This window comes from Amblyomma mixtum, chromosome 2 (genome assembly GCF_055824585.1).
Source record: "Amblyomma mixtum isolate Tamu chromosome 2, ASM5582458v1, whole genome shotgun sequence".
Classification (NCBI taxonomy): Eukaryota; Metazoa; Arthropoda; class Arachnida; order Ixodida; family Ixodidae; genus Amblyomma; species Amblyomma mixtum.
In genome coordinates, this window is record NC_143013.1 from 254,096,426 (window position 1) to 254,122,017 (window position 25,592).

At 45.0% G+C, this 25,592-nt stretch overlaps 2 protein-coding genes across 3 annotated transcripts; one reads left to right on the forward strand and one right to left on the reverse strand.

The window, feature by feature from the left end:
* Nucleotides 1-243: 243 nt before the first annotated feature.
* Nucleotides 244-18,847, forward strand: Zyx (lipoma-preferred partner zyxin). 2 transcript variants are annotated; one of them, XM_089573552.1, is made up of 11 exons: nucleotides 244-641; nucleotides 2,128-2,336; nucleotides 4,363-4,700; nucleotides 11,824-12,052; nucleotides 13,353-13,379; nucleotides 13,893-13,994; nucleotides 14,086-14,153; nucleotides 14,483-14,530; nucleotides 15,045-15,175; nucleotides 15,731-15,851; nucleotides 17,594-18,847. In XM_089573552.1, exons 2-11 carry the CDS (start codon nucleotides 2,171-2,173, stop codon nucleotides 17,723-17,725), a joined length of 1,362 nt encoding a protein of 453 aa, XP_089429678.1. In that variant the 5' UTR covers nucleotides 244-641; nucleotides 2,128-2,170; the 3' UTR covers nucleotides 17,726-18,847. The 2 variants fall into 2 exon arrangements, with proteins under 2 accessions (XP_089429678.1, XP_089429679.1); XM_089573553.1 differs by lacking the exon at nucleotides 13,353-13,379 and having other exon boundaries at nucleotides 245-641.
* Nucleotides 18,848-19,585: 738 nt separating this feature from the next.
* On the reverse strand, nucleotides 19,586-25,416 carry Atg8a (GABA type A receptor-associated protein autophagy-related 8a). Its single transcript, XM_089573556.1, has 3 exons — nucleotides 25,219-25,416; nucleotides 21,707-21,904; nucleotides 19,586-20,178 (listed from the first exon to the last, which is right to left on the reverse strand). The coding sequence occupies exons 1-3, from the start codon at nucleotides 25,306-25,308 to the stop codon at nucleotides 20,113-20,115; spliced, it is 354 nt and encodes a 117-aa protein (XP_089429682.1). The 5' UTR covers nucleotides 25,309-25,416; the 3' UTR covers nucleotides 19,586-20,112.
* Nucleotides 25,417-25,592: the final 176 nt, after the last annotated feature.

Here is a 25,592-nt window from a genome sequence, read left to right on the forward strand (position 1 = left end):
CGATGCATTCTATGTGTTAACGAGTGCGGCGCTGAACTTTTAGCACGAATACTTTACGTTACTCCGAGCCCGCTGTTGATTTTTACTAGTGGCACAATATTATTGCTTAATATTATGGAGCTTTTCACTGATTATTTATGTGGTGCATCAACTAGAAGGACAGTTTCTACTTTTAAAATACGTGATTCACAATGAACCGTAAATTTATCGCCGGCCGGTTCAACCTCGCAATCCGGAAGCAGAGCGGAATGGTCTTTCCGTTCGTGTTTTTCCCTTATATGGGTAGTGTTTTTTTCTTACTGCATATCTGTCATTTTTGTCGGGAAAATGTTTGCTCGCTTTGTCACGGCGATCGTTAGTTCTCCTTGAGCTTTCCATATCAGCGCCGTCACATCCGCGTCAGAGACCGGCGCTATCGTGTGTTTGTCATCCCACTCGCTACAAGAAGCCGCCGGAGAGACTGCGCGGACACCTGTGAGCGTGAGAGACGCGACGGTGCGACACTGCGACGACGGGATACGAGCGACATTCTGCACTGAAAAAGGGTGTGCCCGTTTCCGAACAGGATTCGCAAAGGACGTTCTAGTTGAAGGCAGCGCCCTTCGTCTCTGAAGGAGGGCTACGTGCTTGCGCGAACTGAGGTAAGATCGAGAAAACGCGCAGCATTCCTTTGCGCTTGAGAGATCGCGGTGCGCTACATTTGTCGGACCCGGAGGTTCTTGACCCGAGTCGGCTCGCGAAAAAGTATCGATCGCTGCAAAAGCTACGGCTCTGCTCAGTATAAAGTTGCAAAAACCGTCGCCGCTCGTCTGAAATCAGCAGGTACCGCGGCTTTTACACTGCTCTCGAGAGAGGATAGGAAAGTGGATGAGAGATGCGAGAGTGAGGGAGAATGAATTGCGAAAATGTCGATCTCAGTGTGGGATTATATTTTTTTTTTCCCCGTCTTTCTTCACTGCCGGACGTGACTGGCGTAACTTCGGCAGATTCCATTAGCCTTGGAATGCATACGCGCGTGCTTTTGCATACATTTACTTGCGCCTAACCGTGCGCGGCTCCAGAGGTTTTCATTACATTTTACCGTGCAGTTATCTTTTTCATCATAATACAAACAGGAAATGTGAGAGGATCCGACCGCGCGAACAAAGCCTGGTGTGGTTAAGCAATGACGCGAAGTGTGCTGACTAGAGAGGAATGAAAGTGAGAAAAGAGAGTCGATTTGCGTTAGCAATACCCGAAAGCACCACTGGGTGTGGTTCACCTTAGTGGTATCAACTTTCTTTTTTTGTAATTTCTTTTGGTCTAGTCGTTTAGTTTCTGTTCTCTAATTTTTGTGTCATGTTCAAGCGAAATAATTACTCTTAATACTGGATTCCTATAAATTGGGGAACAAAAGAAGGGAAACAGTTAGTTCTGTTGAGCCCATTGTTTTGTAGATTAATTTAACTGTAAGGAAAAAATTACTTTTCACATTTTTTGACGCTTATCTGTTGCTATATTAGTGCTGGTAACATGGTAAAATGACTCCATATATGCATATGAAGTCATTTGCATATATGTAATGTAATACACCTTTTCATCAAAGGCCTTATTCAACACTAGATTGTGGTATGCCCCTGCCAACACTTACTCATAGGACTGGAAAATAGTTGAGATAGCCAACCTCGTATGCAATACCCCCGGCAAAGGGGTACCTTTAAGGTAATAAAACTGAACTGAACTGAACTACTGCACGCTTTTCGCACAGTCCATAAGCACCTGGCCCAAGTGTCATGAAAAGACAAAGTTAAGAGTTTATTAAAAAAAAATATAGGCAAAATTCACATGTAGAAAAAGGATACAGAAAGAGGTGGGACTACTGCAGTGGGTCATAGACAAACCAATATTTGTCCTTATCTCTCAAGACTCTGTCTCTCACGGTGGCAAAGCTTCCTAAATGCTTTCACTGGCACAAACTAAACAGTGCAAAAGCTGATTACCTCATAAATTTACTCTGATGCTGGTTCTCGGGAACTGTGTCTTCATTTTTTTTTCTTTTAGCCTTCCGAAGGCTGTGAAACCAGATTTTGCTGCCAGTTTGTGATTTTGTGTGCTTTGATCTTACTAGCTTCTCTTTTTCTGGTCCAGCGAGCGTTTAGACGGGAGTCTACTGAGGTCACAGCAGGGAACCATGGCAGCCCACCCAGACTCCGTGATCCAGGAGTTGAGTAGGCTGCACATCAACCACATGACACCCCAGCAGTACTCTCCATTACGCGGCAAGAAGGTCGGCCCCGTGGTCCCACCCAAGCCCAAGAAAGTCACCGCTACGCCTGGACTGCATGGAAATTCACATGGTGGGTATGCAACGATGGGAACTATCAAGGAAAAGAAAGAATGTGATAAGGGTAGTTGAAAAACTGAAAGAGGGCAATGTAAATTAGAGAACTATTAAGAGAAAACAACAAGCTTGGCAAAACAGTATAATGAACAGTGAACAGATAAATGTTGGTCCCTTGGATTTCCAGGAGAATGTAAATATAGCAGGGGATGCCAGACAGTCACGTGATCTGCGGAGACTAGAAACTTTTCAGGAATAGAGCCATGGCTCGCTCAAGGCAGGTTTAATTGCTGATCAATGGCAGAAGCCTTTCTCCTGCAATATATGTAGTCTGGCTGCTAATCATGATGACTGTGCAGCAGTGCAGTATCTTTGTCAGTAGTGCCACTTTGAAACTTGGAGTGCGCCCCGCCGTGGTGGCTCAATGGTTATGGTGCTCGGCTGCTGACCCGAAAGACGCGGGTTCGATCCTGGTCGCGGCGGTTGAATTTCTTTGGAGGAGAAATTCTAGAGGCCCGTGTACTGTGCGATGTCAGTGCACATTAAAGAACCCCAGGTGGTCGAAATTTCCAGAGCCCTCCACTAGGCGTCTCTCTAGCCTTAGTCGCTTTGGGACGTTAAACCCCATAAACCAAACCAAACCGAAACTTGGAGTGCTTATAGATGTCCATTCTTTCCAGGCCTTAAGCATAACCAGACCAAGTCGAGACAGATTTATTTTGGGAGTTTTCTGGCAGCTTCAACTTAATGAATTTTTCACTTGGTCTTGTATCACTGCAACGGCCATTGATTCATATCTCCTGGAGGTTATTAAATGTTTTTATGCAAATAAAAAATAAAATGGCAAATGTTAGCAGTGGGCAGAATAATGCAGTGCCCTGGGCGGTATAAAAATTCAGCCCTCTCAGTGAAATTTGAAATCTGCATTTCTGATGAAAGCAACAATCAGAGTTCCACTTGGTGGTGTCTTATCAACAGATTGCACTTAATGCACTGAATGATTGAGCCGTAAAAGAGAGCAGCTCAGAAACCTGCAATAGGAGCATAATGCTGAGAAGTCAGATATAATGCAACTCAGTTTTTTTGCTTACTGCGGCATGGCACTAACCTGCACACTGCAATTATTAGAGAGAGAAAGGAATTTTAATGAGGAAAAGGTGGAGAGGTCGGCCGGCTGCAATTATTACTTTTGTAGCAACCAAATGGTGCTAAACATAGTAAAGCCTTGCCTGTATTCTCCTGCCGCAATCATTTTTCACTGTGGTGTCAGTGAAGGTATATAACTTGGGGATCTTGTTTGGCAACACTTGATCGGTGGTAGTTTCTCTTCTATTGTACCAACCCAAACAGAGTGACTTCCGTTAAGATGTTCACGTTCATAATAGCAATTTGTTTTAATGCTGATCGTAAGTTTGTTGTGCATGTTCCAAAGAATATATGCCTTGGTAAAATTAAAGAAAGGCATTGGCATTCACCTTTAGTGGCATTCATCTAGAAGTAGCATTGGAATGAGTTGCACAGACTGCCGGTAACCAAACTTGTGCAGCATTCCTTGGATATTTTTCAGAGAGGCTTAGCACCACTTTGCTAAGATTCCTTGCATAGTGTACGTTGTTGTTGTAACTATGTCATTTACCATTTGAAAAGCATTTACAGAGGTGGGAATCTTGACTTGAGCTGTCTCCTAAGTATATTCAAAATAAGTTTAACTGCATCCTTAGATGTTTTGCTGTACTAGTTTGTCACTATTAAGTGTGACAGCTGCAAGTAAGATTTGAAAGTGCATATGATTGCAGCACGTCTTTTGTCTCTGCTGTTTAAGTTGGCGAGCTTTGTTCGTCTACCATTGTAGCACATGTTAAACATCAGTATTAGAATATTGCAGATCATCGAAATTGTCTCGATTGCAGTTTAATTGAACTTAACTTGCTACTCTTCGCTAGTGTAACCCATTGCAAATTGCTAACTCTACTCTTGCTAATTCGTACTGTCCGCTAAGTCATACAGTTGTGTCATGGTAGTTCTGGTTCTTTGTCTTTCAGTGCCTGATGCTACGTATGCCAACTTGTCAGCACCACCACCTGTAATGCCCTGCAAAGCAGAGCCGCAGGCTAGCCCCGCCTCCGCATTTGAAAGACATGCAGTGGTGCCGGCAGCTGCTCTGGACTCGACAGACCCACTGCCACCACCTCCGCCGCCACCCACACTTGGCCGCGTGCCATCCTACTCAGCATCACAACAGCAGCAGACCTGCCGGTCCGCCTCCTACTCAGAAGACTTGCCTCCGCCATCGCCCCCACGATCTCCCGACAGCCTGGCATACGGCACAGCCCAGTCCTCTTCAGCTTCATTCCACCACTTCAGGCCACAATCGTCAGCGGTGAGTCCACTTCTCGCATGTGTCTGAAGTGATCTTTAGGCTGAGACGGAATGCTTGTTTGAGTTCACCGAACCTCTTCAGTTCACGTTCCTTATGGATGGAGGTGCGGACATTTCCATCTTGGCTTTTTGCCCCCCCAAGTCTTACAACGCAGAAGCTACACTCAAGGCAGTTAAAGGTGCACAGCCAGAGCAGGACATAAATCGTGTGACCAGCAGAATGTCCTGTAAAACACGCTACGGGCCAAATTACGGAATGATCAAATCGCAAACCTGTCACAAACAGATCAGTTAGCTTCGCTCCTGTTGGTCAGTATGTCCGCCCCTCTGTGCCGCCCAGTAGAAGCGAGGCTTTTTGATTGTTTTATGACTTTTTCGAGATCGTGACGTTTTGGTAGTTTGACTTCAAAGCTTTTGCTTTGGAGAAAGCTGCCACATCCGCATAATGAAAGCATGTGTATAATTAAGCGCAACCCTTGCATTAGTCGTTAAAATTTGTGAAAATTTTTATTGATGACAGTGCTGATTTTACTGTACTTAATAAACCCACCACCCACATAAGCACCATTTTCTTTTTTTTTTCACAGTGTATAGCTAGGGTTTTTCGTTGAGTTTTACCTGATTCTTGCACCCCAAACAGATTTCTTAAATAGCAGGTTAAACCTGATTTTTACCCGAAAATTTGCCTTCAAGAGAATGCCGTTTTCCAGTACTCAAAGCTGAAGGCACCTTTCGGGGGTGTATTAGCTGGTGAATTTAAACCTCTTTTAACGTTTGTTTTCATGACGCGGTTTAACTTGAGGGCAATTTCGAAAAGTATGTTACAGGAGCGAGAGGCCAAAAGACAGCTACTGACCAAACGTCTTATTCACATTATTGAATCAAGCGCTACCCACACTAGCGATGTCCTACTCCAAGGCTCTTGAGCGTTTGAAATGGTCGGTGTCATGTTGAATGAACGTTTTCGCAGTGTGCGAAGGCAAGATGGTTTTGCATGGATTCGGAAGAGATGTGTAGGAGATGATATTGCACGCAGCATAATAATTGCAATATATGAGAAAGAAATATGTGAGTTTGTAAAGTGTCGGTTCTACCTGCCATTTCGATATTGTATATGATAAAGGGCCAAAAAAATGCAACATTTAGTTCGCACACAAAAATGCACGATCATAGTAAGTTGTCTTTGCTTCAAAGAGTGACCCGAAAACCCCCAAATTATTGAACTTTTTTCTCAATAACCAGACTTGGACTCAATTTTGAGCTCATGAAATACCGTCCGATTTTTAGCCCCCCCACCCCCTTCCGAATTCTGGAAAAATAAAACCCGAGAACAAAGGGCCTAAAATATAGTTAAGAGAGTGCGTTGTTGGGTCAGTTAGTCAGTCATGTTCAACAAATGGTACTGCAGGCTTACAAACAAGGACAAGAAGGGAACACAACACATATAGGCAACAAAGGGTATTGCGCACATATTTATTTATTTATTTATTTTACCCTCAGGGCAAAGCATTACAGAGGGGAGTGGGTAATACATAACACTGCAAAAAATACAAACAACAGCAGAGAACAATAAATTGTCAAAACAGAGAAGTTAGAATAAGTGATAAACACAATATATCATTCAACAGAAGCGGTAACAGCAGTCCGAAACAATACAGGGTCAAGAATTGTGGCGACTGAAGAAGGAAGGTGGTTCCAGTCATATGACGTGTGAGGAATAAAAGAATCCGAGAATGTTTTAGTTTTGCATGGAGAAATGCCTACCTTATGTATGTGATCTGTGCGGCGTGAAATATATGAAGGGGGAAGAAGTAACTCGCAGCGAATGGACTCATGATGAAATATTTTGTGAAAAAGACACAAGCGTGCAATTTTGCGCAAGTGAAGTTAGGCCCAATGTAGCCTTCATAGCCGCGTTACGCTTGACGTACGCCGGAAGTCAGAGAGAATAAAGCGCACTGATTTGTGTTGTACCATTTCCAGTTGGTCGATCAAACTCTTAACACCAGGGTCCCAGACTGATGACGCATATTCTAGTTGTGAACGTACGAGTGTGGTATAGAGTAGAAGTTTGATGCTAGTTGGCGCTGTGTGAAAGTTACGTCTCAGATATCCCAGCATGCGGTTAGCTTTGTTAGTGATGTGCTCAATGTACAATATACAAACTAGGACAAGTGCAGTACCCTTTGTTGATCAAAATATAGTGTGTTCATAACGCGAGTAAATACGATAAGCCTTAATTGCTGCCTACCATCACCCTAGCTCCCAACGTCTTTAGACATTATCAGTTTGGACATTATAAAAGAAATGTTTCAGTGAGACTTCTATGGCTAGTTGGTTCATAGCTCCGTGCAGTTCGAACTGTTTGACCTTAAATTTTGATGGCATGTTTTCTTCTCTACAATGATGTGGAAGACATTGCGACGCATGAATCACCATGTGGTATCCACCTGCTCCGCTAAATAATTTATAATCTTATTTTTCTGTCATGCTGTTTCGGTTCGGTTTCAACAGCCGAGCGATGGCTTTGACATCCAAGAGTGGTTTTGTGTCACGTGAGGCATGGAGAAACGTCGATATAATCGCCGCATCATCGTTTTAAGGGGGGACGAGGGTCTTAAAACTGACCTTTTTGTTTGTGGCTAGAGTCTCATGAAATTTTGCACACAGATGTGTTTTTCTCTTCTGATTTCAAAAATGTAGTCATAATTGAGCTGGTGGTCTTAGATCAAAAGTTATCTTAAATTCTAGAGTGTAATTGGGTAATTTCTTATGCAGCTTTAATGAACTTTCTCATTGCATTTTGTTGCTTTTAATTACATGAATTGATAGCTAGCAAATTCCCATACCAAATGACATTCTTACTTTTTTTGTTTAGGCCATGTATAAATAGCAATTTACAATTAGCTTAACAAGTTGCAGCGTAAAATACTGCATCCTCTTACTCTCGACATAGTATGTCAGGATGACATGCCTACAGAGAAAAACGGAGAATGTCACCAGGTATGGCAACTCTCTGGCTATCAGTTCATGTAATTAAAAGCAACAAAGTGCAATGAAAAAGTTCATTAAAGCTGCATAAGAAATCACCTAATTACATTCCAGACTTTGTAAGATTTAAGACCACCAGCTCAGTTATGATTACCTATTTGGAATCGGAAGAGAAAAACGCATCTGTGTGCAAAATTTCATGAGATTCTAGCAAGAAATAAAAAAGTTAGTTTTAAGACCCTCGTCCCCCCTTAATTCACTTCAGTGCTGAAAGCAGCCTTCCTCAAGAGCCGGGATGCCAGCGTATGTGGAAGCAGCGATTATATCACAGTTTTTTTATGCCTCTTTTGACATAAAACCACTCTTTGACGTCACAGTCCTTATTCGGTTGTTGAAACTGGAACAGCACGAGGAAGAAATTCAATTATAAATTATTTAGCGGTCATAGGAGAATACTACATGGTATTCCATGTAAGCCTTACGCATCATTACAAACAATAAAACACGCATCCAAAAGTTAGGTGTCTATACTCCTTTAAGGATGAGGCACTCGGGGAAATGAATTAGTGTCCTTTATTCGTTGTGATTGCATGCCCACTGCAGCAAGCATTGGAGCATCATGCAGCAAGAAGTGTGCTGCGAACATATTTGTAGTGGGAGCGAACACACCTTAGAAGCCTCTTTCCAGGCAGTTGCCTTTGATAACAGAGTCGCTCCTTTCCTGCACGTGGCTTATCTGGGCTGTGAGTTCCTTCCATGGCATGCAGTGACTCAGATGAGGAAGTTCCTGTGCGCTGCGTTTATCTTCTAGCTGCTATGTACACTATTGTGTTCGCAGTGACTCTCATCCTTTCCTGTGAGTGTGCAACAATGAGCAATGGTTTCTTTGCTTCGGGCAAATCTAGCATCCTTCATATCGTAAAGCATTACTTTATGCCAACTAGCAAACGGGATAAATAACATTTCTTACAACAGTGAGCTTGGTCGCATGTCTGCCTCCATTTTCACTCAGGGAGATTTTGTCGCTAGTTATAATCGCTACTTTTTTTGCTGAGTTTCCGGTGTCATGTGCATGTTTGAAACAAACTGATACGATTCCACGGTTGTTTATCTGACAAATCCTTGTATTTCTTCGATTTTACAGTTTTGAACCATTGTGACACTTTGCGCAAAATTTTTAGTACATGCCTGTAAGAAACTGACCTTTGGTATTTTCCTTTGGAAAACTAACAGATTGGCTTCTTGAGACCTGGGTATACTGCGCAGGTGGAAAAAAAAGATCTGTTTTGGACTGTAATAATGGGTGGCTCTTGAAAGGGTTAAACTATTATGAAAATGAATTTCTGAGACACAGCGCAACTGCCGAGTGCATTTCATCAGTAATAGTCGTAGTTCATGTAATATATTTTTACTGCGGTACAGTGCTGTGCTCCAAAGAGTGTTGCTTTATTTAGCATTTTTTTTCTTCTTCTCGAGTTATTATAGTTAAGTGGTCTGTTTTGCACCATTGCTGAATATTGTTCCTGAAGGAAATCGATTGCATCAAAGGATTTTGCGCTCTACTTGCATTTTACATGTAGCTGAAGATTAATGTGTTTGTATGGCACTTGATATGCAAACAAAATGGGGTTTTTTGGACAAAAAGGGGTGCTACATGGGTACTTGATTACTTTGGAAGCTAATTTGAGTGCTTTTGCAGTGCATGCAAGCATACTTTTGAGGCATGTATTTTAAGCATGATGCATGCTTTAGTGTCCCGTTGAATGTCAAAATTGCTTTAAGTAGACAGCGGCATAGGCGCAAGCATGCCTACCTTCTAGCTTGTGTCTGCGGTTGGTTGGTTGCTGAGCTAGCCAGGGCACGGGGGAGGGGCAGATAAGCATCCCTTGCTGGCATTTGCAAAGTGAGATTCTGCCTGTAGTGCTAAGCCTTTAGTTGCATGCTGGTGTGACACTCATCGCTGTATTGTTTTTGATGGTTCTATTCGTGAGATAGACCTTTGACCCTTTTGCAAAAAAGGCTTGCTCTCGATCTGCTGAAGGAAAATGCAGTCTTGTCTGGTCATCCATCATTTCTTTTACGAAGTAAGTAAGGACTGGCGAACGAGTAGAACTGGGAAGGGCGCTCACGCGAAGCATAGCAAAGTGCGCGACGCATGGCCGATCGTTGACCTAGCCGCCTTGCGCGAGCAGCGGCGCGTATGCGGGCTTCGTCTGGCCGCCGCCGCCGCCATTGTTTTTGACCGCCTTTATGACTCGTCAACAAACAAAACCCCGCGGTGAGCCGCGCCTGTTCGTCCGTCACGAGCTCGCGCCTTTCAGAGCTTTCGATCGCAATGACCCGTTAGCGTGGCCCACTGAGTGACGTGCCGCAGCGCCATGTCGCGAACGGTGACAAGAGCCACAGCAGTGCGCGCGCTGTGGTTTCTTTTGCGGCGCGCGCGGCAAGCAGTGCGGGGCCAATAAAGTAACACATAAAAGCGGGGAAAGGACGGCCGCCGCCGTGGCGTCTCGCGCGCAGAGTGCGCTGGTTCGCGCCGGCCGGACAGGGATCTATTTGCGGTGTGTCCGCTTCGTTCCCGGCTGCCGCCGGCGGGCCCCCGGAAAACAGAGCCACAGCCCGCGCGCGCCGCCGCCTCGCGCAGCAGACGGCGCAGCAGAGCGCGCGCGACGCCTGCTCGTCAACGACACCGAGTTTGGTTCTTGGATCTGTTGCTTTTGTTTTTTTGTCCTTGCGTTTCTCCGCGGATGCAACCGTTCGTGGTGGCAGACATCGCCTCGTTAATTTTGTCAGCACAGTTGGCTCCGGGGCCCCGGCCCGCACCACGCGCGCACTAGCGCAACTCCGGCCTGGAATCGGCGGCAGTGGTGAGAAAAACTGTCTTCGCGTGTAATAATGTGCTTCTTGCTCTGCTGTGCGTGCGTGCATGATCGCCTGCCTGCGGATCCTCGATGGACCGTGCATGTGAATTTAGTGCGTGTCGAAGCGATTTTATTGCGGGGTGGGGGGGGGGGGGGGGGGGGCGGCTCCGTTTGTCGTCGGCGTTATCGCGTGCACGATCAGCTTACGCTAACGGCGCACGCGGAAGCTGACGGCTGAGTAATAAGGTTAGTTGCGTCTTGTTGGATCAGGCGCCGCTTCTGCTGATTCGACTAGCTAGCCAGGTGTGGAGGTATTTCCTGCTGTCTGTAGCGTTTACTGTTTCTCTGGTTTTTTACTTTTTTACGGTTCACTTCGTGGCTGTACAGCAGCAGGCCATATGGTTTCTTCCTCTAGGTTGAATGCGACGAGTTTTGTTTCGGTTTTTTTTTTTTTTTTTAGTGGCAAACGCCTCAGTACAGCTGACCAGTGTGTAGCAGGGGAGGATGTCAGCACAGTCTTAACGGCTGTTGAAAACTGCTGTGGTGGTGGCTTGCCTAAAAAACGCAGGCATCTGCTGAGGTCTCCCGGTGTTCTAAATTTACCAGCGGCCCTCCCTCATTTGCATTTCCCTGAACGAAAACAAGCCGCGTTTTGACAACAGCACGAGCAGCCTATCTTTGACTCAGTAACCTGCCATATACTTTGCCAAGGCTACTCCCAGAATAGACAGATGCGTCTAAAAAACTGGCATCAGATGAAGTCGTGTAGTGTAGCAGGAATGATATTCTCAAAATGCTTTTATTTGGTTAATTTCTCAGCACGCATTCACAAAGCAGTGTGGTTTGATTGCAATGCATTGCTCTCACAGATCAGTATGATGTGAACTCCTGGCCACAAATTGTTGCGACTTGGGTATGACATGGTATCGTCTACCCACTGATTTCAGTGGTAGATGTTTCAGTGAGAGATCAAGCTCTAGTTGAGCGTTGCACCACCAGTTCTGCGCTTAGCATGTGCTTCTTGACTGCACGCTGCAGAGGGTATGAGTATATGATCGGGGATGTGTTAGAAGCCGCATTCATCCTTGGTAACCTCCGAGCTCATTGCCACACTTCTTTTCATAGCCTGTGGCTACGTATGGGCATGGTTTTCTTAAAACCTTGTGGTACAGACCAAGGTTTCCCAGCACAAGTCTACATTGATAGTCTCCATTGCGCTCGGTTTTCGGGGTGTTTTTTTCATCAAGCGGTCTGCTTCTTTGTCTCTTGCAGAGCACGTACGACACAGGCTCCATCTACGAGCCCATTGTCCCACGTCCTCCGAGCCAGATGTCGGGCTACAGCAGCACGGGCTCCTCCCTCTACTCGGCCTACTACCCAGGCCGCATGGGTGGTGCGGGGCACAAAGGTGGTCACCGTGGAGGCCAGGAGGCCGAGGTGGACCACCTCACCGACCTGCTCGTCCAGAGCATGGAGAGCTCCGGTGACCCAGATTTCTTTGGTGAGCACAGGGTTCAGTGCTGACGTCGTTCTTGCCTGGTTTTTCTTGCTTGCTTCTCTCGTGTGCGAGCCTCACCTTGCCTATAGCGTTTCATCCTACTGCGTACTGACATATCTGTAATGTGTGCCAAAAGGGCGTGAGACATAAGAGACTCACAAGACACCAAATTGTCTCACCTCCCTAGCACACATCAAAGAAACAAGAGAAGTAATATGTTAATGTGGTCCGCTATGAAACGGAATTCCTCGCTGACACGTAACTACTGATTGCTTCTGTGGTATCAGGGCAAACTGGTGATTTTGGTGTTTCCTGAGCAGCATTCATGTATCAGCCTTGTAGTACTCCTCTAAGTTCCACAAAGTAGGATGAACTCTATAGGCTGTGGAGAAAATCATCTTTTCACGGCTGTAGTGTTCGTGCAGTAAGCTTATTTTACCAGTGGGACCTGAAATGTTAAATGAAGCTAGTATTCTGTCATACGAATTTTCTTTGTTTGTTTCAACCCTCCCTCCCATTTCAAGTAAAAAAATAAGTTGTATTTTGCTCTGCTGTTCTTGCTCTGTATTTATTTTTAACAGGTTGAGCCTTATCTTGCCCGTTACTGAGCAAGTTTGCTTAGCTTGAATCCCCTTCAGCATATGTCCTTGGCATGTAACTTTTGTTGTCAGTGACGTGAACATTTACAACAGAGGGAGTTTGTGAGTCTCTTGAGCTTCCATTGTCACCATTTCTCAAATTAAGTCAGCAGGTGGCCTTTGAGATTTCATTGCAGTTCTGTCTTTTTTTTCTTCCACTGAGCGCAGCCCTACTAGTTAGTGGTGCCTTTCACGGAGCTGCTCATTTGAATTGTGCAGCTTGATTTAAATCACATTCATAGATATATTTCCAGGCAGTGAATTCTGTTCATAAAAACTGAAATTTACTGAATATGTTTCTAAGGAAGTGATGTAAATGCAGCGTTGGAAAGCACGCCAAAAGCAGCCTTTTGTGACTTGTGGTTAGATGCACACCTCGTTCTAGATGGATTCAGAAACACAGTGACTGCCTTTTAAAGCGAAAGTCACTCACGAGCACTTTTTACACGGGAGGTTTGCAGCTGTTGTTTTAGTTTGCAAGCTATGCATTAATGGAACTGGCGAAGGCTTTCCAAGTTCCTCATCATGCTATGAAGCCACTCTTACCTTACTTGAATGCATTTACTAACTCAGCATCTTACATTAATGGCCTTACTGTGTGCAGAGAGCAATGAATGTGCCCCCTAACACTTGGCTCTTTGTATGTTCTAACCACGCTTGCTCAGACGATGACGACGAACCACCAGTCATCGGTAAGCTTTGTTGTCATGATTGCATGCAGTGTGACCAACCAGGAAAATGCCTCTAACAGCGCTGCTTATTTGTCCCTTTTATATGCATGCACTGTTATTGTGTAGCAAGTTTGCAGCTCACATCCTAGAGCCAGTAACAGTAACTTCTTGTTGCACGGTGGCTGAATGGTTAGGCAGGCTCACAGTCTCAGCCGCATGACATGTTGAAACACTGTCCTCCATGTAAATACGATGAAGCGTGTTTCACCTTGTGCGCTGCATTTCTTTCTGAGAGATCACTGCGGCTTGATTAGTGCAGAAAGCTCTATATTCGCATGGCTGAAAATTTTTGGTTCTTAATTGGCATCTTTACATGGTTGACAGCTCTTGCCTGTGAATCTGCTTTGGCTGTAGGGAACGCAGGCATGTCCACTTTGTTGTGAATTGCAGCTTTTGTATTAGGTCTTGCGTAGTGCACGCAGAGTGTTGTTAACCGAACGAATTAGGCAGCTAACCTCCTTTGTTTTGTTGCAGGCATGTGTTACAAATGCGGCGAAAAAGTTCTGGGGGAAGGCAGTGGGTGCACTGCCATGGACCAGGTCTACCACATCAAGTGCTTCACCTGTCACGTGTGCAGTGAGTGTCCATGCATGCACGTGCGAGTGCACCTCTTCGAGGCATTGTTCTGAATCACGAGTGCTGATCTCTCTTTCTGCCCTTGTTACAGTGAAAGAGCTGAGAGGAAAGCCCTTCTTTGCCATGGATGGGAAACCGTACTGCGAAGACGACTACCTGGTAAGCATTTATTTGCTGCTCGTCCGCTCTGAGGCAGCTTGCTTGACTACTGTCTTAGCTGGTGTTTTCAACTTCGATGACAGCTTTTTGTTTTGTTTCTCACATGGACTGCTTATTACTGCATGGTTTTGCAACTTCTCCTGCTGCAAATTTAGCTACATAGTCAAGAAATAGAAGCATGATTTTTCACGTTTTGCCAGCACATTCAGTGCTTGCTTGGTAGCAGTTAACTGTTACTTGGTAAAGTTAATTCTCTGTGCAGTACAGAGCTTTGTAATTGGAAGTCAGTAAAATCATTTCATTCCTTTCTTTTCTCTCTTTCTTTGCAGAACACATTGGAGAAATGCTGTGTGTGTGAAAAGCCCATCTTGGACAGGGTGAGTGCATTGCGATCTTCTTTGTTCAAGCAGTGCAAGGAAATGTTCACTGGAGAGAGGCATATAGGCATGCCCAGGGGCATTAACACCAGCAACTGATTTGTCTTTTCGTTGCAGCTTACTACTACTGCATCGCGCTCACAAAACCTAATGGACCCCATCTGTAACCTGTGCTCCAAAATTGTTATAATGTGCATCCCGATCAGAGAGGAACTCATCGAATGAGATCTTTTTTTTTTTCTGAGCTTTTGCAGTGGGAGGATTTTTTTAGATTCCTGTGTTTTTTTTTTTTGTACCGCGTTCAGTTTCTAATGAAATCAAACATTTGTCTGTACTATTGTCCAGAGGTGCATGTGTGCATTTCCTCCATATGCTTGTTTGCTTGCTCTGTGTGATGATGTGCATTGTGAGTATGTCCCTCCATTTCCTGAATTTCACTCCGTTCCCTTAATTTGTCCTTGCAAAACCACCTGGAAGAGCGCCACTTCAGAGTGCTGTGCCTTGCAATGTGCAGATCCTGCGTGCCACAGGCAAGCCCTACCACCCAGCCTGCTTCCGGTGCGTCGTGTGTGGTCAATGCCTGGACGGCATTCCCTTCACTGTGGACGCCACAAGTCGGGTTCACTGCATCGACGACTTCCACAAGTACGTTCCACTCTGCTTTTCCACTTGCTTCAGAGAAGGCTTAGTGGATCTTCCTTGTGTTTCTTGCAGTCTGTAGTCATCCCTCACGGCATCGGTCGTGCCAAGTTATAAATTTATTGATTTCATAACACTGCAGGTCTTAGTCAGACCCAAGTTTTATTTTGGTTGTCACTTTTGTAGTCACAACCAAACCATGACACCATTAGCCAGATTGGCCGAAAAAGCAGGTAGGAGAAAGGCACAGCATGAGAGCTTGCAGTTAGTTGAGCACTGTTGGCGTTGCACGTGCCGCACTAGAACCTGTACTTTCATGTGCAAAGGTTTGGACACAGGCAACTGTATTATGAGCGTACACTGGGGCATGTCATGTTGTATACTGTCTTCATCGTGTGTGCTTGTACTTTGATGATATTTTCTTTTCTGACATGCCTAGAGCACAGCTTTAGGTTATGCCTTGAAGACCTAGGTCTTCAAGACATAACCTAAAGTGAGTTACAGTTAGGATATTGGTTTGCCAGATGGAGTTGGCAAGTTTTCTTTTTTTCTTTGTTGCAGGAAATTTGCCCCTCGCTGCTGCGTGTGCTCTCAGCCCATTATGCCAGAGCCAGGGAAAGAAGAGACAGTGAGAGTTGTTGCCTTGGACCGGAGCTTCCATATCAACTGTTACAGATGCGAGGTAGGGTCCCCCCCTGGTTCAAGCTGTTCAGTGGCTTTCAGAGTTGAGTTGTTTTTTCAGGGCTTTACGTCTGACTATTATGTTGTTCTAGTGCGACAGAGACAATGGACAAAAAGAAAGACGACCAGGTGCTGCTAGAAATGTACCCGAACAGCATGTAGTTTTGAGTGAGTTGGTTTTCATCCATCATATTGCTCCAGTGTGACAAAGACTTGGGACAGCACCTGTGTCATCTTTCTTTCTGACCATTGTCATCGTCGTGCTGGAACATTATGATTAATGAAAACTAACTTGCCCAACTGTGTACCACTGGCAATGACTTGACATGATCATCGTTCTGCCCCTTTTCTCGTTTTGTGGTCGCTTCGTGGAACTTCTTATTGGTGGTGGTGTACTTATACAGGCGGGACTGGCCTTGCAGAAGCCTGTCGGCAATTGCTCCGCCTGGGCACTTCTTATTTGCGTCAAGGCAGCATCAGCTAATTCATGCATCAGTGCTGTTAGCGTTTCTTCCTTGCACTTCCATCTCGTTTCCCGCATTACAGCAGTATGAGAGCTTTCCCTGTGTAAACAGCGTTGTCATCTCCATAAAGCAAAACCTCTTGCACATTCTCCCACTGGCAGAGAGAATATCATTCAGGTGGGTCCGAGACACGAGGAACTGTTGTAACATGGAGATATGGGCTAGTTATTCCGTGACGGAAATGCACCACAGTGCAGTAAACTGGGATCACGGAGGTGATAAACAGCACACAGTGTTCACCTCAGCTATCTGTCCACACACACTTGCTGTCCAGTTGTTGATATCGTTGTAAATGGATGGCAGAAAGTTGGAGCTGTGTGTTTTTTGTTGCCTCCTTAGCCCCGGCTTATCGGGCTGTTCTGCATCTCGGAGCATTATGTAAGGGCCGGCCGGCTCCTAGAGTGGCTTCTATTTAGAACCTGCCATTTGCATTCATATTATCCTGGTGGGTCTCAAAATGATTGCATGAATCTGCTCTGTGGCACAGCCGTCGTTACAATTCTTGTGCCGAGCAAAAATTGTTCTAATTCAAGCTTAAAGGCGTACAACTTATGATGCCCGTTTTCTTCTTTGTAATTATGCGTAAAGCATTATTATACGTGGATTACCTTGTGGCATTCTCCTAGGACAGCTAAATAATTTATAATCTAATTTCTCGCTACCTCGGGGTGCTGCGGACACCTCCACATCATCATCTAAAAGCAAAGAAAGTGTTGGTGTGTTTAGGGATGTAACCGAAAATCTGAAGAAAGACCGGAGGATATATCCGCCACCGGATAGATCCCCGGGTAAAAAGGAGTCGTATGACTGGAGAAGACTCTGTGCTCGAAATTTCTTCTCGCCCCTGTGGAGGAGTTGGACGGGTGCCCGAGGGCGGAAGAGGGACGGTGCAGAAACCGAAATTTGTAAATTTTGCGGCCACGGCCACGTGGCAACATTGTATCTAACTAAATAACACTTAGTTGCCCATGCTGACAGCATCAAGTAGTTCGTGGTTGCCGGAATAAATATTTCAAGCGGTCATCTTCCAAGTCAAGTTGTCAGCTTAGATATGAGCAAAGTGTCCATTTTCGACAGGCTTCACAGCACTATTGCTGCATTAAGTACGTGGTTTGACAGCTAGCAGTTTGGAAACAGTATATGCACCTGTTCCCCCCCCCCCCCCCCCCCCCCCCATCCCTGTTCTTTTTAGAACTCACTTAATGTGTTCAACGTGCAGGACTGTGGACTGCTGCTCTCCTCGGAAGCAGAGGGCCGGGGCTGCTATCCACTGGACGACCATATCCTCTGCAGGAGTTGCAATGCACGTCGCGTGCAGACACTCACTTCCAGGATGGTGTCCGAGCTCTGAGGTCCTCCACGGCGATGCCCCAGTGACCGCGCAACATTGTGATAAACTATACCTGAATGTGTCTGCAGAAAGCTGGAGGCAGCACGTCAACTTTTAGTCAATTTTAACGAAGCCTGCGTGCAGCCGTTGTTGCATAAACAAATCGTTATACATTGGGCATAGCCAAGTATCACCCAGCATTCCAACTGTGCATACTGCAGGCTTGTCTCTGAATTAAAATCACCAAACCGAAGTTTCAGCAGTGGCAACCAAGAAATTGCATTGGGTTGACTGATGAACTTGTGAATTCAGTTATGCGATTGATTTATGTTTCATATCCTCCCTCTGCACTTTCGTCGTCTCTGGCGTAGATACCACTGCCAACAGTGCGCATGCACTAGCATTGCTGAGAGAGAGGCAGAGAATAAACTTCACTGCTCTGATAAGAGGTTTTGCCCCAAGAAAAACTGGATGCTAGAGATATGTGGTGAAGAGCTTTCTCAATATGTAATCTCTTGTGCAATAGGTCACACCTCTAGAAAAGCCCCCCCCCCCTCCCTCTCATTTGGACTAGGCGAGTTCTTGCATTCATTAGGTGGACGTGTCACTGAGGACTTCCCAGCGTAGCAAAAGAAAGGTTCCCGAGGGTATCGAGGGGGATTGGGAATAGAGGATTTGAACAGAGGAGATTGTAAAGAATGATTGTTAAGTCTTATTCAGGTGATATTCTTTGGAGATGAAGTCACATACAAGCCTTCCACATACTGTAAGGCGCTTCTACCGATTAACGGAAGGCACATACAAGGCGTCCACATACTGTAAGGCGCTTCTACCGATTAACGGAAGGCTAGGTGCAAGGCCCCCGTATCTCCACTCAAGCGCTTTTCTACTCAACAGCTCATTATCCTCGGAGCTTACCAGCAGTTTCTCAACTTATTTGTGCTGTGTGTTGTAATCCAGACTTTCGATGCAAACGTGAGAGTACAGTGTCACAGTAAGGACATGCCTACACACAGCAGAGGTAGGCACATTGAAAACTGTTTCCACTGCTACTCATTAAGAGATTGTATATACCTTAAATGGACGTGCTGTGCCAATGTATTCAAACTTCAAAGATCAATAAAATAATGTGCAACACCTTGACGTGCATGACCGTAACTTTTTAAAGGGGCCCAGAAACTGTTTTGCCTGTTGATCGCATACAGTGAGTTATAATGGTTCTATTAGCGTCTGTAATACCGCGTATATTTCGTGTTTTAATATTTGAATGTCCTCCCAAAAACAAATTCATGGCTCTGATGGTGTCGCCACACAGTGGCGGGTTTTAGCAGCGGATATGACATCACCTGGCACGAGCTTGATGATCGGACAAACAGTAAATATAGTGCAAAGTGTGTGAATAAAAAGAGACACATTTTGTCACCCGTCTGCGTTTTACATTAGATCAACGAAAACAACTTGTTTGTCTTGGATAAAAGCCCTGCAAAGCAAGTAAAATAAAAATACACCACCAGGGGTGCTCTGGCATGGAAACGACGCTGCCAGTCTCAGCAAGAACAAGTTGCAGAGAGCAGGCAACCATGGAGTGCAAACTTCCATGACGTGCTCTGTTTGGTTGCGCCAGGTGCCGTCATTGGGAGAGCGAAATAGGAGTGGGAAGCCCCGCCAAAATCGAGTTGAGGGCAGCATTTTGTTTGCTTGTATTTTGAACTTTTTTAATTGAATAACTCCCGTTCCTGTGCATCGATTCCTGTAATTCTTTTTAAGTCAGCATCTGTGTGACATAAAGAATCCACCTGAAGTATAGCCGGTATCCCCCCAAGCAGTGTTTCGCAGCCCCTTTAAGCAGTCTTTGAAGATAGGTGAACTAGTACTCAGTAGTGAGCTTTTTATTGTTTTATTTTGAGTATATAATACACAATTTACAGTGCAAAGTAAAGAAGTAAAGCACCGGATCAAACCCTGCAAAATAAATAACTAGCTTTTTTTTTTTTTTCACAGGAGTTCACATTTTGAATCACCAAGCTTGGCAAAAAGTCACAAAAATGTGCAGTACTCAAATGTTGGGGAGACAACAGACACTGCTGCTTTGGTGAACACAAGTGACATCACCGCCCTTTACAAGAGGGTGAGGGCAATATGCAATCGCTAGTAATAGCTTCCTTTTATTTTGGCTGTGGAAGAGTGGACAGCGGACAAGAATTCCTCCAAACAAAAAGCAGCTCAACAATAGAAACGTCTTCTACACCGAGGGGAGGAGAGGGTAGGGTCGGAACAAAGTGCAAGCGTCAACCTTTCCTGTGCACAAAAACCGTTGTGACTTTGGTTCTTGGCCTCACGCTCAACATCTGCCACTCCTTTAATTACATATAAAAAATTTTGTTACAAATAGAGCTGCTCTCGGGGCCTCAGACACCATAGACATCTTCGTCGCTGTATGCTATGTACAGAAAGAAGTCTTCCTCATGGTGTTCCTGTAAGAAAAAAAATGCCAGTCAATACATCACATTAGCCACAGTGATCAATGCCGTGAAACTTTCAGAACTAGCAGCATGGAGCACAAAACCGCTTCCACCTAAATTTGTTTCCACGCCATTATTGAGCTACATAGTCTTTGTCAAAAGAATACAGCCCGAGGGGTTCGTCAATACATCACATTTGCCACAATGATCAATGCCATGAAACTTTCAGAATGGAGCACAAACTGCTTCTACCTAAATTTGTTTCCACGTCGTTATTGAGCTACATACAGTCTTTGTCAAAAGAATACAGCCCGAGGGGTTCGTCAATACATCACATTTGCCACAATGATCAATGCCATGAAACTTTCAGAATGGAGCACAAACTGCTTCTACCTAAATTTGTTTCCACGTCATTATTGAGCTACATACAGTCTTTGTCAAAAGAATACAGCCCGAGGGGTTCGTCAATACATCACATTTGCCACAATGATCAATGCCATGAAACTTTTAGAATGGAGCACAAACTGCTTCTACCTAAATTTGTTTCCACGTCATTATTGAGCTACATACAGTCTTTGTCAAAAGAATACAGCCCGAGGGGTTCGTCAATACATCACATTTGCCACAATGATCAATGCCATGAAACTTTCAGAATGGAGCACAAACTGCTTCTACCTAAATTTGTTTCCACGTCATTATTGAGCTACATACAGTCTTTGTCAAAAGAATACAGCCCGAGGGGTTCTGCTTCTGAGCCCAGCAGTGCGGCTCCTCTTGCATACTCGGGGACCATAATCTCACGAAGGAGGGATGAACTTAAGTCCTCAACCTCCCAAGCTTAAGACAGTCAGATGTGCTTAAGTGCCCCGCTACACGGCTTGGAAGCAAAACCCTTGGGCTGTATATTTTTGGCGAAAAATGTATACAGCTTGCATTAAAACAACGCGCTCAGCCGCAACTTCAGTTTGCAATTTCTGCTGTGACGCCCAGCTGCGCACAGCAGTTGGCACCAAATGACTAGCAATCAGAAATTACCTGATGGCAACTCAGTATTATTACTGTGTATCTGAGCTTCACATGTACTTGATGTCAGAGTAAGAAACCAAAACTGATAGCAGCAGCATGCTAACTAACAAGACCGCATGATGATATACCACAACCTCCTCTTAATGAAAACATTCTTGACCCTCCCATGCTTAAAAACCTCTTTTAGAGCCTTTATTGAACAGGTCTTCACGCATGAATAAATGCCACCCGATTCTGTTGCCTGAATGCGGGCAACTAATCAGCGGGATGAGTTCTACCAAACAGCTTTAACAAATTCCAGATGATTATGTTTGATCTGTAATTTGCCCTAGTACTGCTTTTCTATTTGTCCTTTAAAAGGTGCATTCTTTCACTGTTCTACATAAACCGCAGGATCAACTCCCAATACTCTCTGACCAAAACCAAAATGAGCTTGGCTTTGGCATCTTGAAGCAGAAGCAAAATAACTCAACACTGTCGGGACAGTGAGCAAGCCTCCGTATTCATCACAAACCTGGTAAAGAGAGCCCATGGTGGCACTGGTGGGAGGAATGACATTGTTGACAATGAAGAAGAGCGCATCCTCTGGCCGCAGGTGGATCCGCTTGCGGATGAGGAAGTAGAACTGGCCCACAGTCAGGTCCGAGGGCACCAGGTACTTCTTCTTGTCCAGGTCTCCAATGCGGGCCTTGGGGGCCTTCTCCACTATCACCTGCCACACGTGGAGTGGATTTCAATCAGCGGAGTAATCATTCATTAGCATCTGCCAGAACACAGTCATAAAAGAAGTCCAGACACCTTTTTCAAGGACCCTGCACCTGAAGAAAAATCAGTCCTTGCTTATGGGTTGATAAAAGCTGTAATCCATACAGCCTACAACCATTCTTGCATAAATTCTATCGGGTAATCACATCCTTGATTAAAAACCATGCAGCTGCCACCACACCCGAGAAAATCTGATACTCTTTGACATACCATCAATTGAATGCAACACCTGCAATTTGCACTTGCTAGAGTTGAGAAATAATCCGTAAACCCCATCGACAAATGGAGTGCACACGAAGCCCTACGGTGACTTTTCTTTCGAGCTCTTCCAGCGGTATCACCCATGGTGCAGTTGGTAGGCAGCTGTAATGGGCACATGATCACCTGACTGATGGAAAACCGTCCAATGTAATTTAACTACTAAAGTTTATAACGGTACACAAACCCCCAACAGTCGGGGCAGCCACCAGCTCGTTCAGCGCTCAGATACAACTGAAAGCTGCAACATAATGGCCTTCCTTGCAGCTCATTTGAAAGAAAATGCCATCACTTTTAAGCAATTACTTTAATAAATAATATCCATGTGACATTCCACCTGTTTGCAGACACCCATGCACGTCCGGAGTCGCTGACATGAAGTCGTTCAGATTCAATTCCATGTACACATACACAATTTCAAACAAATATAAATGGTAAACTCAACTTTGAATATATGAAAATTTTTACAATTACAACAAACTCATAAGTGCACTGCCCCACAACAGAGACGTCAATGAGAAGTGCTGACGTTACTGGCCTGCCGCATTTAATGAAGTGTACAGTGGCTCGTAAGCATGTCTGTGGTCGCCAGTTGTACTATCAGAGCACATCGTGATGGTACGCCTTCCTTGCCGCTCTTCACAATATAAATCTAAACCGGTCGTGCTAAATCAACAGTTATTTGCTGCGCGCTGGATGTTGCAAAACCGGTCTCATGGTATAATTACAGGGTTACAAAAATTTTAAAAGAGTGAGGACAAACTGAAGTTGACCTACATGAATGGATTACCAACCTATTAACAGAAAGAGTTTGCCTTAACCGAAAACGAAGCTTTTATAACCCGGAAAAGGCCGAAAGACTAAGCACAGGCATCAACATCAGAGATATCAACAAAGGCAAAAATCGGAAATTGATGTCCTCAGTGGTCCTTCATAACGTACTCCAGTATAACTTGTTGCTGGACTAGTCGTTTGGCAAACCTTTGGAGTAGAAAAGCACGGACTCTCTGACAGTTCCACAAAAATGATGCAACAAACAACCAACACTCAATAGACTACAACAATGCACAAGCATTGTGTGCTGTGCTAATTTCGTGTTCCTGTCTTCCTGTGTTGACTGCGTTAGTGCCTTTCTACCACCAAAAGGAAACCTTATATAAAATTTCATGTGAACAACACTTACAGGGAAGAAAAACAATATAAGCAGTGCACTACGGTTTCATCAACCAAACGATGGCTGTGACTTAAGCTGAACTTTCGGTCAAGTGAGGCACAAAAAAAAAAGCAGCAGCATAACGGCTGATATGTACCTTGTTGTAATTCTAGCCCTTGAAGCAGGCTGGTTTAAGTGCTGAGTGAAAACTATGCATCAGCATTTATACTGCAGCTTTTCCATGCCTCAAGTGACACAGTTAATTGAACGTCACAGCCATCATTTGGTTGAAGAACCCGAAACAGCATGAGAGAAGAAATTCAATTGCAATTTATTTAGCGGTCGCAGGCGAATATCACTTGATGATCCATGTATTCTAATGTCTAATGTATCCCTTTGAAAAAGAAAACATACATTAAAATTTGCTGTCTATATTCCTTTAAGCTGTGCTTTCCAGAGTCTTATTTAAACTGGCTAGGCCCCAAGGTTGTATATTAAACTGATTTCCTCAGTCGATTTATGCTGTTTTGTGTTTAAGTTGTTCGACGAAGTCCACTATCATGGGGGATCCTAAAAACTAAAGCTTTCTTTTTTCTAAAAGGATTGCTCAACTGCACTGCCAATCTCGATAGACGGATAATCTTCGAACTTCTACACTGGTTTCCTTTTGCAAGAGATCGCACTAACCACAAGCGCAAAATGGTCTAACCAGCCGTTACGTCCACATAGTTTAGATCACTGCAAAGCCACCAACGTATCCAGCAAAAGCCACACAGTGGCATCTCGGTGCGCGGTCAGGCGATGTTTTCGCCCGACCACGCGACGCGACATCAGCATGTGCCCAGATCAGGCCAGCAACGAGCCCGACCAGTTCGCTCAGCAACTCCGAACACTCACTCCATCGACAGTCAAGCGTTGCGCAGTACTAGTCGTGCGTCGTTCCGATTGCGTTTAATTCCTAAACTTTACGCTACCAACCTAACACCGAGGAAAACAACGTCTCAAAACACGATAACGTGTTACGCAACGAATATTTTAAATAACAGACGGTTCGGCTTAAGCTCAAAAAACGCTCTAATCGTTTTCACAGGACAAAGGAACTTCGGACTCTTCAAGCAACAACGGCATAATTTAATGAGGCGCGTATGTTATGTCTCGACGATAAAGGTTAAGTTATTCGCGTCACCCCCACTGTGCGACAAAGAAACAGCAACGCACTCGGCCCCCTGTGCAGTTTTACTTGCGTCATCCAGCCGCGACGATCGCGCAACAAAGCCCACGATTGACTCCCGTCGAGCCCCAGGACTTCCTGTCATCGAACACGATGCGCAAGCTTAAACTACCTTCAAAACAGTAGTCCCACAAAAACGAAAGCAGGTAATCAAAGCTCACAGCGTTAACGTGCATTATTGGCACGGGCCTTAAGTGAGGCTGATATCTGCAAAAGGCGGTTAACGCCAAGAACGCGCTTATGATTATCACGATTGTCTGTTCCAGGTAAGCGAACTTATTGCTGAGTAGCAGCAGCTACCGCAACGTATATCAGCAGACACTCCTCCAGGACCGCGCACAGCTGATATGATGACTCACCCCGGCGCGCTCGCAAGCACCCCAGCAACTCGCTCACTACAGTGGCCCCTGCCGAAAATCGAATGGTGCGCCGCATACGCGACCCAGCGCGTGATATCAGCAGACTGCGCGCTACTATCAACTAGCAATCTCAGCTCAACCACGATGCAAGTATGACATAAGCAGCGGCTCAAGTATAGGCCTAAGCACGAACACACGGGGGCCCCCTCTCTTCGAACTACTGCAAGGTCACTGCGCACAAGCGACGCTCGAACACTTACGGGGACTCGATCAGGGTACTTCCTGCGAATCTTGTCACCCTCGCTCCTCCTCTTCTCGAACGGGTGCTCCTCCTTGTACTGAAACTTCATGCTGCCTCAACACAGGCGGAACACTACGAGAGAAAAAAATTTGACGCGCACCGAACCCCTACACAGAGCCACCGAGCAGAGATCTAAAATGGCGACGACTGTTTGTAAATAGTTCCGTTTTCTCCGGCTGCTATGCATCTTGCGATGTGAAAATTAGTCCGCGAGCATATCGAGCTCAACGTCCAGGCGGCTTTAGCGAAAATCATCGTTCTCAGCGAAACATCGTTTCAATTTTACCATTTTAGCCTACGCGTTTAATGCAAAGGTGGAATTCGTCTTGAACT